Source organism: Cyprinodon tularosa, unplaced genomic scaffold, assembly GCF_016077235.1.
Source record: "Cyprinodon tularosa strain WSP-4 unplaced genomic scaffold, ASM1607723v1 ctg666, whole genome shotgun sequence".
NCBI classification, from domain to species: Eukaryota; Metazoa; Chordata; class Actinopteri; order Cyprinodontiformes; family Cyprinodontidae; genus Cyprinodon; species Cyprinodon tularosa.
The window spans coordinates 265,429-280,019 of record NW_024039414.1 but is presented as its reverse complement, the minus strand read 5'-3'; the positions used below and the strand labels follow the sequence as shown (position 1 = coordinate 280,019).

The window sequence follows — 14,591 nt, the reverse complement described above, 5'->3', positions numbered from 1 at the left end:
TTATTTTGATGATTTTCAGAAAAATAATCTGCATTCTTATTCAGCCACTCTGTCCATACTTTTCAGACCTACATCCAGCTACAGCTGTTAGTTCTTCAGGGTTTGTCTTTATCAGCTTTATGTATCTGGAAACAAGGTATTTAATTTTCAGCTTACTCAGATGGCTGGAAATCATCTACAAACACCAATGTTAAAGTTCTGCCACTTAGTGCCAAGTTGGATCTAGAAGTGGACTTTGACTAGGCCATCCTAACACATAAATGTGCTTTTCAAAAAAGTAAAAAAAAAAAACAATAATCCACTTGACATTGTTTCCGAGTTTGAAGACATTTCGCTTCCCATCTAGGAAGCCTTTTCTATTCAAAATGTCAGAAATTTTCATGATCTGGCCTGTTTGCTCCTCCTTAATTAGTCATTCCTTTCACCTGTCGTTTTCCCTCCCTGCCTCAATTATAATTTAATCCTCTCATCTGTTTCCTCTTGTTTATATTCAGTTCAGCCTGAGCATTCAGTGTCAGATCATTACTTGTCTTTCTGTTAGTCTGTCTGTTCAGTTTTTGCCTCGGTTCATGTCCTGGATCCTGACGGCCAGTGGAAAGAGGGTTTTAGTGTTTGTCTCGTCTCCTGATCGTCCACTGTTCCTCCCCCATTGAGTCCTCTGGGTTTTTGGCTCATTATGGGGGGAGGTTCAGTTTTTATCTCAGTAAGCCTGGCTCCAGGGAGGAGACCAGTTTAAAGTCGTGCATCGAGTTCTGGTTCCACGTCCTGTCTCGACTACCCTCTTCCACTAAGCCTGCTCATCTGCACCTGATCCTGTCTGCTCCTGTGCGTGACCACCTGGTCACGCTTTCGGACCCTGTCAGACTCTGAACCCTCCTGGGAGCCTGTGAATGCCTGGAAGTCTGGATCCTGCCACCTGTTTCTGTTCCTGCCTGATCTGGATCCTGTTCCCGTCTGTTCTGGATTCCTGACCAGGATCGGCTTCCAGCATGTCCACTGGAACTGCAGCACTGGCGGACATTCTTGGACTGGACTGTTAAACCAGAGTGTCTGTGATTGGGCGGTGCCCCGCTCCCCATCCTGCAGTGTCCGCGAGCCACAGCTCCACTTAAGTTTTGGTTTTATTTAATAAACTTTTTGAACCTTCCTACTGACTGTCTCTCCTTGAATACTGGGTCCATCTGTCCTCGGTTCATGACAGAAATAGTGTTGAGTTTGATGCTTTAAAGAGAGGACCAAAACCAAAGCCTTGTTTTGGCTTAGAGAACATGCAAATTGAACCGGAAGAACGGGTCCACCCCATTGGAATGGGGGTCGTTTGCTTTCTTTGTTAGCCTGTAATTCCCGATACCTGTCTATGTCTCTGAAAGGGGGGTTGTTATAAGGAATTGGAAACAAAGTCCAGTGGATTGTTTTTTAACTTTTTTGAAATGACTAAGACCTGGATGACTGAGAATCTTCACCAACATACATGTGCTTTGATCTAACTCACCTCTTTTTAACTCTATCTCTATGTTCATAATTGTTTTCCTGCTGGATGTGACCCTTCACCCCAGTCCAAGTCCCTTGTATCTCCTCCATGCAGTTTCTTTCTCTAACGCCCCATATTTAGCTCCATCCATCTTCCCACTGAGCGTCCAGCCTCTCCCTCATTGCTACTGGTGATCTGTAAACGGGACGTCGCATGACTGTGAGGTGTTTGCAAAATCAAGAGTCCTCTGGTCAAAAGATTCTGTAGCTCTCAGTTTAGGTAAATGTCCAGGTCGTGGTAGATGTTGCATTCGGTGCTATCCTCTTCCTTTGTAGAGATAATGGAATAAACAGAGTTCGGTGAGATTTTTAAAGATTAGAATGTTGTTTTCTAATCTTTCCCTGCTTTAAAATTCTCCACAGCTTCTTCCCTGACCTGTCTGCTGTGTTGCTTCATCTACATAATGCTGTTTGTTCTCTAATAAACCTCTGAACCCAGGAAAGACAGAACCTCAGATAGACTCTCTTTGCTAATCAAACAACTTCTAAAGGGAAATTTAATTAATTTCCCTTACACATGCATGCCTCCTGAGGGTGAACCATTTTCATGTAGATATATACATATAGAAACAGCCTACATGCTCAGGTGTCGAAATGTTTTGCTATGAAGGTGATCTGAAACATCAGGGGTAAATCCTCTGATGACACTTTTCCAAAGTTTAGCTCCAACATCACAGGTTATAAAGCTGCACCAACATTTTTTTTTTAATCTTATATCATTATTTTACTTTTACTTTGCACAGTTCACATGGGGTGTTTTTCCTGTTAATCCAACTTGTAGTCTTTGTTTTTCCAGTTGAGTTCTATGAAATTGCCACCAGTCAGTCCAGATGAACCACTCTGACTGACTGACACCTTATTACTGTTATGTTGGCAGCCGCTTCAAAACAACTTTTGTATTTTGCGTTTTGTTTTCCTTAACTTGGTTTATGGCATCTTAAGCATTTGATTTGCCATCTCTCAGGAGGTACCTGCATATACACGCTGTAGTAACAATCAACAAAGGAGGGAATCTCTCAGGTCATATTTCAGATTTCTGAGGGTTTATTTTTTTTTTATCTGTTTTTAAAGGCATGACATTTAGATTCTGTTGAATGGAAAGAAAAAAAAATATCCTCATTTTTCCAGTTTTGTTTCCCTTTTAGCTGTCATCAGAAAGGTTTCTATATAGGATGCTTTGTCTGCAGCATTATCTGGGGAATAAAATATGTTTATACTTCATGTGAAAAATTGCACAGAATTTTGCATCAAATCAGCAGGTACTGGTTCAAATCTGTTGGTTCTGGTTCTATGTGCCTCCTCCACTGCATCCTAGATAATCCTCCTTCTAGACACAAGCCTCAGATTGGATCAGACCCTCTTTCAACAGTCGACAGCTCGGCTGATCTGGAAGAGAGACCTGCTGCAAAGTCACAGCCCATAAGGTGAGGATGCTCCTTTTTTAACATTTTAAAAATTATCAATATTATTTTCTTTTAATTTTCTATTTTCATCCACTTTTAATCTTTGATTGTTTAAAAATAGTAGATAGAAGATAGTTTCACAACTATTTTCATACTAAAATGCCTTACTTTTCAATTGTGTTGGATTCATTTGCTGCTTTTAATAATAAAAAAAAAAAAAACAATCACAGCTTTTTAATCATGGCATATGCTAGTATTGTTTTTAGTGATAGCATTTGAGTGTGCCTGATACATGTTTGGGATAAAGAGCTAAAATAAAATTCACGCTGGATGCTTAATTCAGTGTTAGTCAGGAGAACAAAATAAAAAAATGTAATGTGATTAAGAGAAGTTAAACAATAAGGTTGCTTAAGTTAATTTAAGTGAAATCAGAGGGAGAAGTACGGAAGAGGATTAGGGCCACTGAAAAACAAAAGTTAACTGATTTTTTTTGTTTTATTTCAGTATAGTATGGGAGAAAAGAAATCAGAGTTCTGACTTTAATCTCAGAATTCTGACTTTAATCTCAGACTTCTGGCTTTTTTTTCTCAGAATTCTGACTTTTTTCTCAGAATTCTGACTTTAATCTCAGAATTCTGACTTTTTTCTCAGAATTCTGACTTTTTTTTATTATCAGAATTCAGTCAGAATTCTGAGATTAAAGTCAGAATTTTGAGATCAAAGTCAGAACTCTGAGATTAAAGTCAGAATTCTGAGATTAAAGTCAGAACTCTGAGAAAAAAGTCAGAATTCTGAGAAAAAAAAGCCAGAAGTCTGAGATTAAAGTCAGAATTCTGAGAAAAAAGTCAGAATTCTGACATTTTTCCCATACTTAACTGAAATAAAATTTAAAAATCAGTTAACTTTTTTTTTTTCCACTGGCCCTAATCCTCTTCCGTAGAGAAGGGACATGGTAAATAAGTTTTACTTCTTCATACCACTTTTCAGGCAATTTACATAAATCAATAATCAATAATGAATGTCAGATCTCAGGTGATATATGCTGACGAGTTTATCAAGTGGAAAATGTTGTGTATTTTATTAGCTTCTATTTATGTTCAAATGAATGAAATTTATTTGGAACTGAACATTTTATTTAACTTAATGTTCAACCTGTAACCAATTGCTTTTTTGTATGGTACATGCATGTTTGTTAACTTTTATTATCTCTATTATTTGTTAATTGTCTGAATTGAGCTTTTTTTATCTTTTCTTATCTTTTTTTTTCAGTAAAGAGAACTGACCTTCTCTCTTTTAAGTAACTAATATGGACATGTGGTCTGCAGTTTTATAGAACAGAAAAAAAACCCTTTAATGTCCCACAAAGGGGCAATTTATGTTTGTAAATATATCAGAATTAATTTTCAGCCTGGTATAGGCCAGATATTATTTTTGAACAATTTCCTGTTTTTAATTTTTTTAGCTTCATCATGGTAACTGAAGCTGTTTGAACTCAAAATAATCTAGGAATACGTACATATTTGTGTTTGATACCAGTAAATATTGTCGAAATCAACTTAGGTGGACATCAGTCCTTACAAGTATGATAAATACACCAATATAAACAGCTGCTAGCTTTAAGAAACATTTCAAAATAGTTTTCTAAACTAAAAAATAATTTCATCATTGCAATGTTTTTCTATATTGTTTGTCGTTTGCAAATTTTCTGTCTGTCTTGGAATTTTAAGAATTTTTTTTTTTTCTCTGAAGGTTTATTATGTCCTCCTACCTCCTTCTTTGGGGAGGGGTTGTGGTGTTATGCTCCATGGCGTCATCAATCTTATCTTTCTCCCACGGAGCAAGCCGCACTTCCTGTCAGGAGATGATCCCTGGACACATCCGTGCTCATCCTTTGGACCCAAAGCTCAGCTTTATCAACATACAAACTTCATCCTCTTCATATCTGCCAGGGCAGTTATTAACAGGTATTAAATAACCCAGATATTTAAAGGCATACTGGTTCAATTCTTCTTACTACACTGCCTGGCCGAAAAAAAGTCGCTAAGAAAAAAAAGGTCACTCACTCTAATACTTTGTTGGACCGCTGTGGCATTGTTTCGATAAGCTTCTTCAATGTCAAAAGATTTATTTCCATCCAGTGTTGCATTAATTTTTCACCAAGATCTTCCATTGATGATGGTAGTCTGACCGCTGCGCAAAGCCCTCTCTAGCACATCCCAAAGATTCTCAATGGGGTTGAGGTCCCGACTCTGTGGTGGCCAATCCATGTGTGAAAATGATGTGTCATGCTTTCACAATTTGAGCCCGATGAATCCTGGCATTGTCATCTTGGAATATGCCTGTGCCATCAGGGAAGAAAAAGTCCATTGATGGAATAACCTGGTCATTCAGTATATTCGGGTAGTCAGTTGACCTCATTCTTTGAGCACATACTGTTGCTGAACCTAGACCTGACCAACTGCAGCAACCCCAGATCATAACACTCCCACAGGCTTGTACAGTAGGCACTAGGCATGGTGGGCGCATCACTCTCGAACAGGGTAAATCTGGACTCATCAGACCACATGACCTTCTTCCATTGCTCCACAGTCCAATCTTTATGCTCCCTAGCAAATTGAAGCCTTTTTTCCCGGTTAGCCTCACTGATTAGTGGTTTTCCTACGGCTACACAGCTGTTCAGTCCCAATCCCTTGAGCTCGTACCTATTTACTTAGTTGAATCCAGGTGGCCACTTTTTTTTTGGCCAGGCAGTGTTTCTTACCTGCAAAAGAATAGGATTTGATAGAATAATTTTTGAGAGACCAATTCCCCAAAAGAAGGATGATGTGAAGTCAACAGAAGTGGAGTAAAAGCTAATTGAAGTCTGTATCAAATTAATAAATTAATTAAAGTCTGTAGATCTAACAAGTACATCTAAAAGCTATTCTGATTCTTAATATCCTTAAAGCCACCCCATAGCTAAACTTTACAATAGTGAAAATTATTCAAATGTAATTGAAGGTAAATTTTGGTGCACATCATAAGAGGCTAATGTTTTTGAATCAATTGCTGTTATGCTACGTTCAGACCGCATGCTACAGAAGCAACAGGAACAGCTAGTTTACATGCAAAATCAATGGTTGATACGGATCAAGGTGCAGAAAAAGGTCCTGCAGTGCAGCTAGAATAGAGCAGCAGGAGCAGCACGTATGAGCAGCTTCTGAGCATCTGACGCATGCGATGTGGTGCGAAAGCACCACCTAACAGCAGTGGTGTCAAAAGTAAAATAAATATGTGTTACTTAAGTAAAAGTATAGAAACTGTAGTTTAAAAACACTCTGGTAAAAGTTGAAATATCAACTTGACCACTTTACTCAAGTAAAAGTGAAAAAGTAACTGCTCCAAAAACTACTTAAAGTATAAAAGTATAAAGTAACCTTTAAAAAAAAAAAACAGCCAGATGCCACTATATGCATTGAAAGCTAAATTTTTCGACTATTTCGAAAAATTATTTGAGATAGGGCCAAGGATGAGGGAGGTCTTGTAGGTCTCCATCTCCCGATATGCTCTCGCCTGTGTCCGACCTTTCAGACATTTTAACATCTTTTTCTGAATCCGACATTGTAGCATGGCATAGAAAATTCACGTTTACAGTTTGAAGAACACCGGCTTGCTTCTGATGATTTCCTTTAGCTAATCAATGAGTGTTTGCGTTATATGATTCATCCAATTACACTAGTTTTCACTAGATGAGGATGGAGCCAATGATCTGCATTGGATGGCGCACATGATGTGAAATAAATATTTATAAACATTAAACTGAATCCAAGAGTAACGAGTAACGTTTGTTTTAAAAATGTAAGGAATAGAAAGTACAGATACTTGTGTGAAAATGTAATGAGTAGAAGTCAGAAGTAGGATGAAAAATAAGTAATGGAGTAAAGTATAGAAACCTAAAAGGTGTACTTAAGTACAGTAAAGAAGTATTTGTACTTCGTTACTTGACACCTCTGGAAAGCAGCAGCTGCCAGAGTTGGAAAATGGCACGCCCACGACATGCCCAAGGGAGACATACGGTTTAACTTTTTCTGCTTGACGCGTTACATCAACCAATCATAGAAGCTGATCTGGGAGCTGGCAGGGAGACAGGCAGAGCACTGCTGATGTTTGTGATCACTCCTCTGAAGCAGTTTACTAATGCCTAAATTACCTTAAAATGTTGAAACCTGCTGGCAAAATATGTTCGATTTTATTATTCTGGTGCCTGCAGTTTGGATTAGGTACATGAAAAATGCCTTCCTGCTGTCGCAAATATTAGTGAAACACTTGACCCGGCCAAAGGCTGCCGTTGAACGGGATTGCCAGTGACAGAGCAATGCCATGTACGGGGGTCAGAGTGGCTCCAACAATTAAATTAATATTTGAAGGCAGGATCACAATCTTGATGAACTGACTGCACAGATTAACTTTTCAGGTTGACTCTCTAATGTATTAAAACTACATATAACAGCAAATATAGCAAAGCCGCTCTCTGCCATTAAACACAGGAGCAGCAGAAGCATCAGATGCATCTGCACACACTTTACTGGACGCGCTTCAGGAGCATCAAAGATGGAGCAGCAGAAGGATTTAGTTAAGCTCCCAATGTTAGTTCTTTACTCCGATTGATACTATCAGCTAATCTGAGACGTATTCTAACTTCCCATTTAGAACCAAGCTAATAGCCAACTCCTAAGCTTTACCAAAATAAAGAGCAGCTTCCCGCTAAAGCAACTAGCTAACAGTCACACTAACAGCCATCACAGTCTGGCTTATTGTTCATCGAATCAAACCGCTTCTCAGTCCAGCTAACAACTGTTTTAAGCCAGAAGCTAATAGACTTCAGCTAACATCCAGCAGGATCAAGCTAAAGGCTAATAGTGTACAGGTTACAGCTAACGTAGGCAAACAAAGCTAACAATTCAAGGAGTTTAGCTAAAAGAGCCAAACTTTTTTTAAATGGTTCGATAATTATAGAGGTATTCACCTTCTAGGGTTCTTAGAATGGTGCTACTTTGACATTGTCCTTAAATACCCACTAATTATCCCTTCTCTCCATGCTCAGTCACTGTCCGAAGCTCCAGAGACTTCATGGGTTTCCTGCTCCAGGCCCGCAGTGTCGGTGGTGAAAGGAATGGGTTTGGTGGAGGTCATGATATCAGGAGACTCGGTCCACTTCTGGTTGGTGGTTCCTGGATTCGAAGTCCACCAGGTACTCACACTTTACGCTGCCTCTTTGAGGGCGACACGGTCACACACTCCGACAAACAGCTGAAGAGAAACCTCTCGTTTGTATGGCGCGCCCCTGACATGCCCAAGGGAGACATACGGTTCCAGTAAGCTCTCATTATCTAACAACTATAAGCCTGTTAAATTGTCCAAACCGAAAATTTAGGTTCTTTTCACATTTTATATTCAACAATAAACACATTTGTATTCCAGCCTCACTGTGGTACAATCATACTTCATATACTGGACTGGTATTGAGTCTGCAGTGGTGCGGGATCGGAGTGCTGCTGCTTGGAGAGGCAGTAGGACAAAAATGGTGGACGGAGCAAGCATCGTTTATGCTGTGCAAGAGACGGTTACTGCCCAGACAGGTAGGAATATCATTCTGATAAATTGTCAAAAACTGTGAAAAGCTAATTAAATAATGGATGTAGTAAAAAGCTTTAATATTTATTACTTCCCCCTAGCTCTCAGAGATAATAAGGTACAGAAGAACCATACTAATGATGGAGCTACTCCTGGCCCTTTTCTGGGACGCCATACAAAATTAAAAGCCGCAACTGAAATTCAGGAATTTCTACAACTTCAAACCAAAAATGAACACTCCAACTTTCCAACAAACAGCACTCTTTGGATTAACCACATAGTGACTAGAAGGAAGACTTTGACTTTAGGATTTCCTCCAAGCATCACCAAAAAGACTCCTGGGTTACCTCTAATAACTGATCCTTTTTCTCATTCAACGAGCCCTTTTCCCTTACTTGACACTAGATATACGGTTACTTCAACAAATTACCCGTTGACCAAATTTTCCTCCTTAAACCGTCATGGCCCCGTGTCCCCACATAAGGATGTATCAACCAAAAGCATGGATCTGAACATAAAATCACAGGAGCAAAATCCTGGAAGAAACACGACAATGACTCCAAACACAACCCAAGGTCAACCCACTGCAGACTTTTACAGTACATATACCCCAAAACCTGAATATCAAATTTTGAAAGAACAGGGCAAAAATAAATCTGCAAAGCCTGAAACGTCAAGTAGCGCAGAGAAAGTGACTAACAATCATACAACTTCACAAATGAATAGAATTAAGACAGAGGTTACTCCCCCATCCTACCAAGCATCTTCATTCAAGTCTTTGTTTCAAACAGTTGAATCGAATGTAGATCTTAAGACTCAAATTGATACAAGTCAAACCTTGATGGGAGCCAAAAGTACCCCGAAACAAACCAATTCACCTCTAACTACCACGACTCACATCCATCAAGCCGTGCATGTAACTGAAACACCTCAAAGTATCCCTCTTCAAGAAGAAAAAACCCAAACTGACACATCAACGGAGTCTTACAGACCCTCTTTCCAACCACAAGGGGTTTATTCTCAATCACTGTTAACTAAACAGCTATTTGCAGTATCCAGAGGAGAAAATAATCTGAAATCTCAAGGCAATGCCAAAAGGATGACCCAGGTTGATGGTCTTGTTCCATCAAACAACCAATCTTCTTTTACAACTATTGACTACCCTGTCAATTCCACCTCCTCTGATTCTTCACACAATACTTCTGTTGTTCCCCTTGGTGAAAACTTCACCTTACAGCAGTCTGGGGGATCAGTGACATCACTTAAGCACCCATCAGTCACATCAAAATCTTCTAATCATTCCATTACCCCCCACTCCATGAACAAAGCCAAAACAATCCCAGCTCATTCTGTACCCCCTTCACCTTTCCCAATCTCAGTGCCTCCGCATTTAACAGCTCGACAATACTATACCAGTCCTCAGCCAACCTTTCCAACCCCATCCGCCTTTTCTTCCTTTAGTGCCACCAACCATCCATCGACAACGTCCTTGCCTACTACAACCTTCCCTCAGTGTATCACAACTTCTAGGTTTTCCACTTCCTCTACTAGGTCCCAAGCTTCCTCATCATTTTCTTACAATTCTGTTCCTACATTATCTCCTTTGCCTTTCTCAGTAACTCCACCTTCAATTTCACCTCCCTTAAAATCTAGTTCATCATATTTTACATCAACCATCGCCTCTCCTTACCAAGAACCAACCTCAGCGACACCTCTTTTTAGAAATACTCCCTTCCTATCACTGGTGCCTCGCAAAACCACTGTACATGAGAGGCTGCTAACAGGGTCCCGCCATCAATTCTCTAAAACACACTTTACCTCTCTAGCACAAAGAAAACTTGTCCATCCAAACCCCAAACCTTATCCCAACCTCAGACCAAATCCTGGCCAAGAGATCAATCCAAACATTCTCAACTTTCAACCAAAGCGGCCTTCCGATCCCTCTGAAACTCCAGATATGGATGGAAAGTATCCAGACATCATCCCCAGACACAGAGCCTGGGAGATAGGCATGCTGTTGGGGTGCTCAGCTGGTTTGGGCATGGTCCTGGTGGTCGGGATAAGGTATGTCTATCGGAAAGCTTGTGGTAGACGGACGGAGGTGACCTTGAACGACCGGGAGCGAGAATATGGAAGAGGAGGGCATGGGCTGATTCAACTCCAGGAATGTGGGGATTTGGTCAGAGTTAGAAAAATCAGAGAGAATAGTTTTGTGCTACTGGCAGAGTACGATATATTGCCATCGGCCACAAACTGAAAAGGATACTCCAGACAATGTATACAACATCCAAACAAGCTAGTTGTAGGCGCCAGATGCCTTTTTTATGCTCAGTTTTGAATTTGCCCCATACTATGTATATTTGATATTCATGTTTCATGTTATTTTGATATTCATTTGAAATTCATGAGTGATATTAATAATTTAGTTTAAAGTAAAACAAGATATGCACAAGGTTGAAATGTGGATTTAGATTCCCCAAAGGCTGTTACTTAGTGGGGCTTTAATGACTGTAGAATTCTGCAAAGTTCGCAGTAGAGCAGCCATTCTTAGATTGACACGGCAGGAGGAAGGTTGGTGCGTTTTTTCTGACCGTGCTGTTATCATACTGTGGTCTATAGAGCCTTAGATTTATGAAAGTTTAGCAGGCATATTTTCATTTGTATTTGTTTAAGTTGTCTTTTCTGTTTTTAAAATAAAAATACAAGATCCCAGTGGAAGATTGCCTTTTTTTTTTTTAGGTTCCTTGAACCTATGAAGAATTTTGCTTAGATTTTCAAAAATACCCTACACTTGTCTTTTGTACTCTAAGACTTTTAGTTGTTTCTTTGTAAATCTTTGTAAATCATTGGAACTGGTTTCAGGTTTTCAAAACGTTTTGCAGAAACTCTTTATACTAATAAGAAATGTCTACATTTTTTAAGCATTCTTATCATTTAAGCGCTCTTATGTTATTTCTGAAATTTCAATATAGATGCTACATCTGTCATTTTCTGCCTATGATAGCTTATGCTTACAAATTGGTTCTCCATGGCATTACTTCTGGGATAGATCTCCAACAACTAACAGAAGAACTGGCTTTCTATATCATTTGATGAGGGAGTTTATGTACCAGCCCTGGTACCTTCGTAATAATCAAAATCTTCTAGGAGGAAAGTTGAGTCTCAGATTCAAGATAGATTGGTCAAATTGGTCTTTAGCTTTGAATCAGCAGCTTGTATAAACTGACACTGGCTATAGATAGTCTGTACAAAATTACTCCTTTATAAGCAACTTTGTTTGGCTCAACAAATATTTAGATCTAATTTTAGCAAGATCTTCATGAAGACTTTTGAGAATAGTGTAAATAACCTTTCATTCTGTTTTTTCTTTTTTTGAATGTCAGGATTTTTTTTATTTCAAAACTGAAAACCCATTCACAGTGATGTTTTGTTTTTTGTCTCAATTCTGAACAGAACTAAAAATCTATGTTGAATGAGAGTGATATTAAATAAAACGCCTTCCTGAGTGTGAATAGGTATTGATTGACTTTAGAACAGAAATTGTATTTTTAGTATTCTGGTACTTAGAAACATCTCAGTTGTATTTAATATTGTGAGAGTGTTTTAATTTGAACTGAAATAAATCAGTAGAACGTGCTACATTGTTTTATGAGGGACTTCAGACAAAATTATGAGTAAGATCTACAATTTCCTTGAGTCTGCCATTCTTTTTCTGTTCTTAAAAAAACAAAACAAATACAAAATAACAGATTATTAAGATCATTTCAATGTGTAAAAGTGTCAAACTAGGACAAATCAACTTTTAAACCTTCTTGTGTGCATAACATTTAGACTATTCAGCATTTTGCAGGAACTCTATTTAAAGAAATGTATATCTGAATGTATTAGCTCTTTGTTTTTCCTTTTCACAATCATTATCAATAACTGCTAAAACATGCAAAGACAGCAATTTTTTTTTTTTTTTAAATAAATGTATAGTTTGCTTTCTGAGACTTTACAAGTGAGAGTAATGATTTAAATTGAGCGATTCCATATCATACGTGCTATCACTATTACTCCCAAATGTGACAGAGGCACCATCTGTCCTAAATAAATGACATGCCAGTGAAAGTAATGAGCTCCCAAATCTGATTTGTTGCCACCTTGTTGTCTGACCAGTAAATGAAAGGACTTATTCCCAAATGTATTTATCCCAGAGTACAAATGAAAAACTTATTAGGACATTTTTATTTAGAAAAAGGGAAGATAACCAAACAGCAGGTGCTGCTGCCTCAAAGCCTGCATTGCTTTAGAACTTAATGTGATGATGTGATGAAACAAGTAAAAACACGGAAAGTTTAGTCCAAAAAATACCAACTGTCCAAAATCATTAACTAAGTCTAAATCAATTAGTGCTGTTGGTATTTTTCCTGCATGATCTGATTTACCAGTAGTTGAAAACAAACCCTCTATGGTGACGGCATAAATGCTGTGTCTTCTGTGTAGTTAAACTATGAAACAGGGTGTTCAAAATAATTTCCATTTATGAATTATTGACTTGTTGGCCCTAAAGATGCATTCAGACTGAGCACGTTGTTGAGGGTGGTGGATTTACATTTTATCCTTATGCAAACCGTGTGGTGAAGGGCAGCTCCTCTTCACCCTTCGCCTGACCCTACAGACAGTTACAGTTATGTGTGCCTTGTTCCAGTACCAGAGAAAACTCATCCAACGGTCCTCAGATACTATGTACCTGTTGCCCTGACATCTTCTACTGTATTTGTTCACCTCACCAAACAAACGCAGCTATCAGGACCCGCTGCAGTTTATGATGCCATCATACACCTGCTTCAATAAACCCACTGCCCTTTAGACAATGCAGACAGCACTGCAAGGAACATGTTCTTTAAATTTCTCCATTGCATATAACACAGTTCTGCCTGACTTGCTCTGTGAGAAACTTTGGTATACTCAGGTGGAGGCCTAAAGAATCGCCTGGATCAAAGACAACCTGACAAACAGAGCCTAGTTTGTTAGACTGAAAGGTCAGCTGACTAACCGGAGTACCACAGGGGACGGTCCTCTCACCATTTCTTTTTACCCTGTCCAGCTATGACTTCCACTATAAAACAGACTCCTGATATCAGCAGAAATACTTTGGATAGCTCTGCAGTAGGGTCGAGGAGATTCCGATTCACATCGGAGGTCAGACATGCATACATTAGATGGAAGTGTACTGGTAGATTCAATTCATATCAGGTTAAATTTTCAGGGTGAATTTATGCGCATCTTCTCTAAGCCCTTTGAACCGGCAAATATAGTTAAATCGGATATTCTTGTATTTTTTTCCAAGGAACCTTTTATATAATAAAGATGGAGGGAACTAGGAGCAATATCAGCGTGGACAAGATATGTAATGCGGCAAAAATAAAAACAAACAAAACATTTTATCAGTATGCACCAAATAAGAGAAAGACATCAGACTGAGCTGCCTGACACTGAATGAAATCTAAAAAGGGATGTACACAACTGAATTGGGGTGCTACTTTAAGGTAATGTACAATATCTCACCTCTATGGCGAATATTACAAATATGTTAGCCAGTTAGATTATATGGTCAATAAAAGGAGGCAAAATTAGCTGCATCTTCAATCCCAAAGACTCCCAAAGCATGAGCACAATTTAAAGAGCTGAATAATAATAGCTGCTAATGTCTATTTAATGCATGACTTTTTTTCAGTAAAATGTCCTTTATTCTTAAGTGCATCAAAGTCCACTCGACGTGCATAAAGAAATAACCCAATCTGAGAACAGCAGCTCTCTTTGGTTTGTGATTGCCATGAAATCTGAATCCATTTGCAGCCGTAGCTGATGCTCTATGTCGCTGTTTGTTAGCTCTAATAGGACAGGACCTATCCTATCCGATAGGTTCTCAGCGACAGAAAATGATTCAGAAATCCAAAACCTTTACCTTTTCATTTTTATTCATGCAGAGCGCCATTTGTCTCTTTTGCTTTTTCTTTTCCGTATTCAAGTTATTTCAGTTCAGTGTTGCAGATGATTCTA

At 38.8% G+C, this 14,591-nt stretch overlaps 1 protein-coding gene across 1 annotated transcript; it reads left to right on the top strand.

Moving 5' to 3' along the window:
* Positions 1 to 2,870: 2,870 nt before the first annotated feature.
* Positions 2,871 to 11,108, top strand: LOC119771360 (uncharacterized protein PB18E9.04c-like). The gene is made up of 5 exons (XM_038267231.1): positions 2,871 to 2,954; positions 4,683 to 4,897; positions 8,017 to 8,287; positions 8,394 to 8,551; positions 8,648 to 11,108. The coding sequence occupies exons 2-5, from the start codon at positions 4,690 to 4,692 to the stop codon at positions 10,801 to 10,803; spliced, it is 2,793 nt and encodes a 930-aa protein (XP_038123159.1). The 5' UTR covers positions 2,871 to 2,954; positions 4,683 to 4,689; the 3' UTR covers positions 10,804 to 11,108.
* The last annotated feature ends 3,483 nt before the right edge of the window (positions 11,109 to 14,591 follow it).

Excerpts from the sequence above, each read along its gene's own strand:
- LOC119771360 (XM_038267231.1), top strand. The coding sequence starts at position 4,690 with ATGTCCTCCTACCTCCTTCTTTGGGGAGGGGTTGTGGTGTTATGCTCC. Across the intron at positions 8,288-8,393 it reads AAGGGAGACATACGGTTCCA|CCTCACTGTGGTACAATCAT; the intron begins GTAAGCTCTCAT and ends TTTGTATTCCAG. Across the intron at positions 8,552-8,647 it reads GACGGTTACTGCCCAGACAG|CTCTCAGAGATAATAAGGTA; the intron begins GTAGGAATATCA and ends ACTTCCCCCTAG.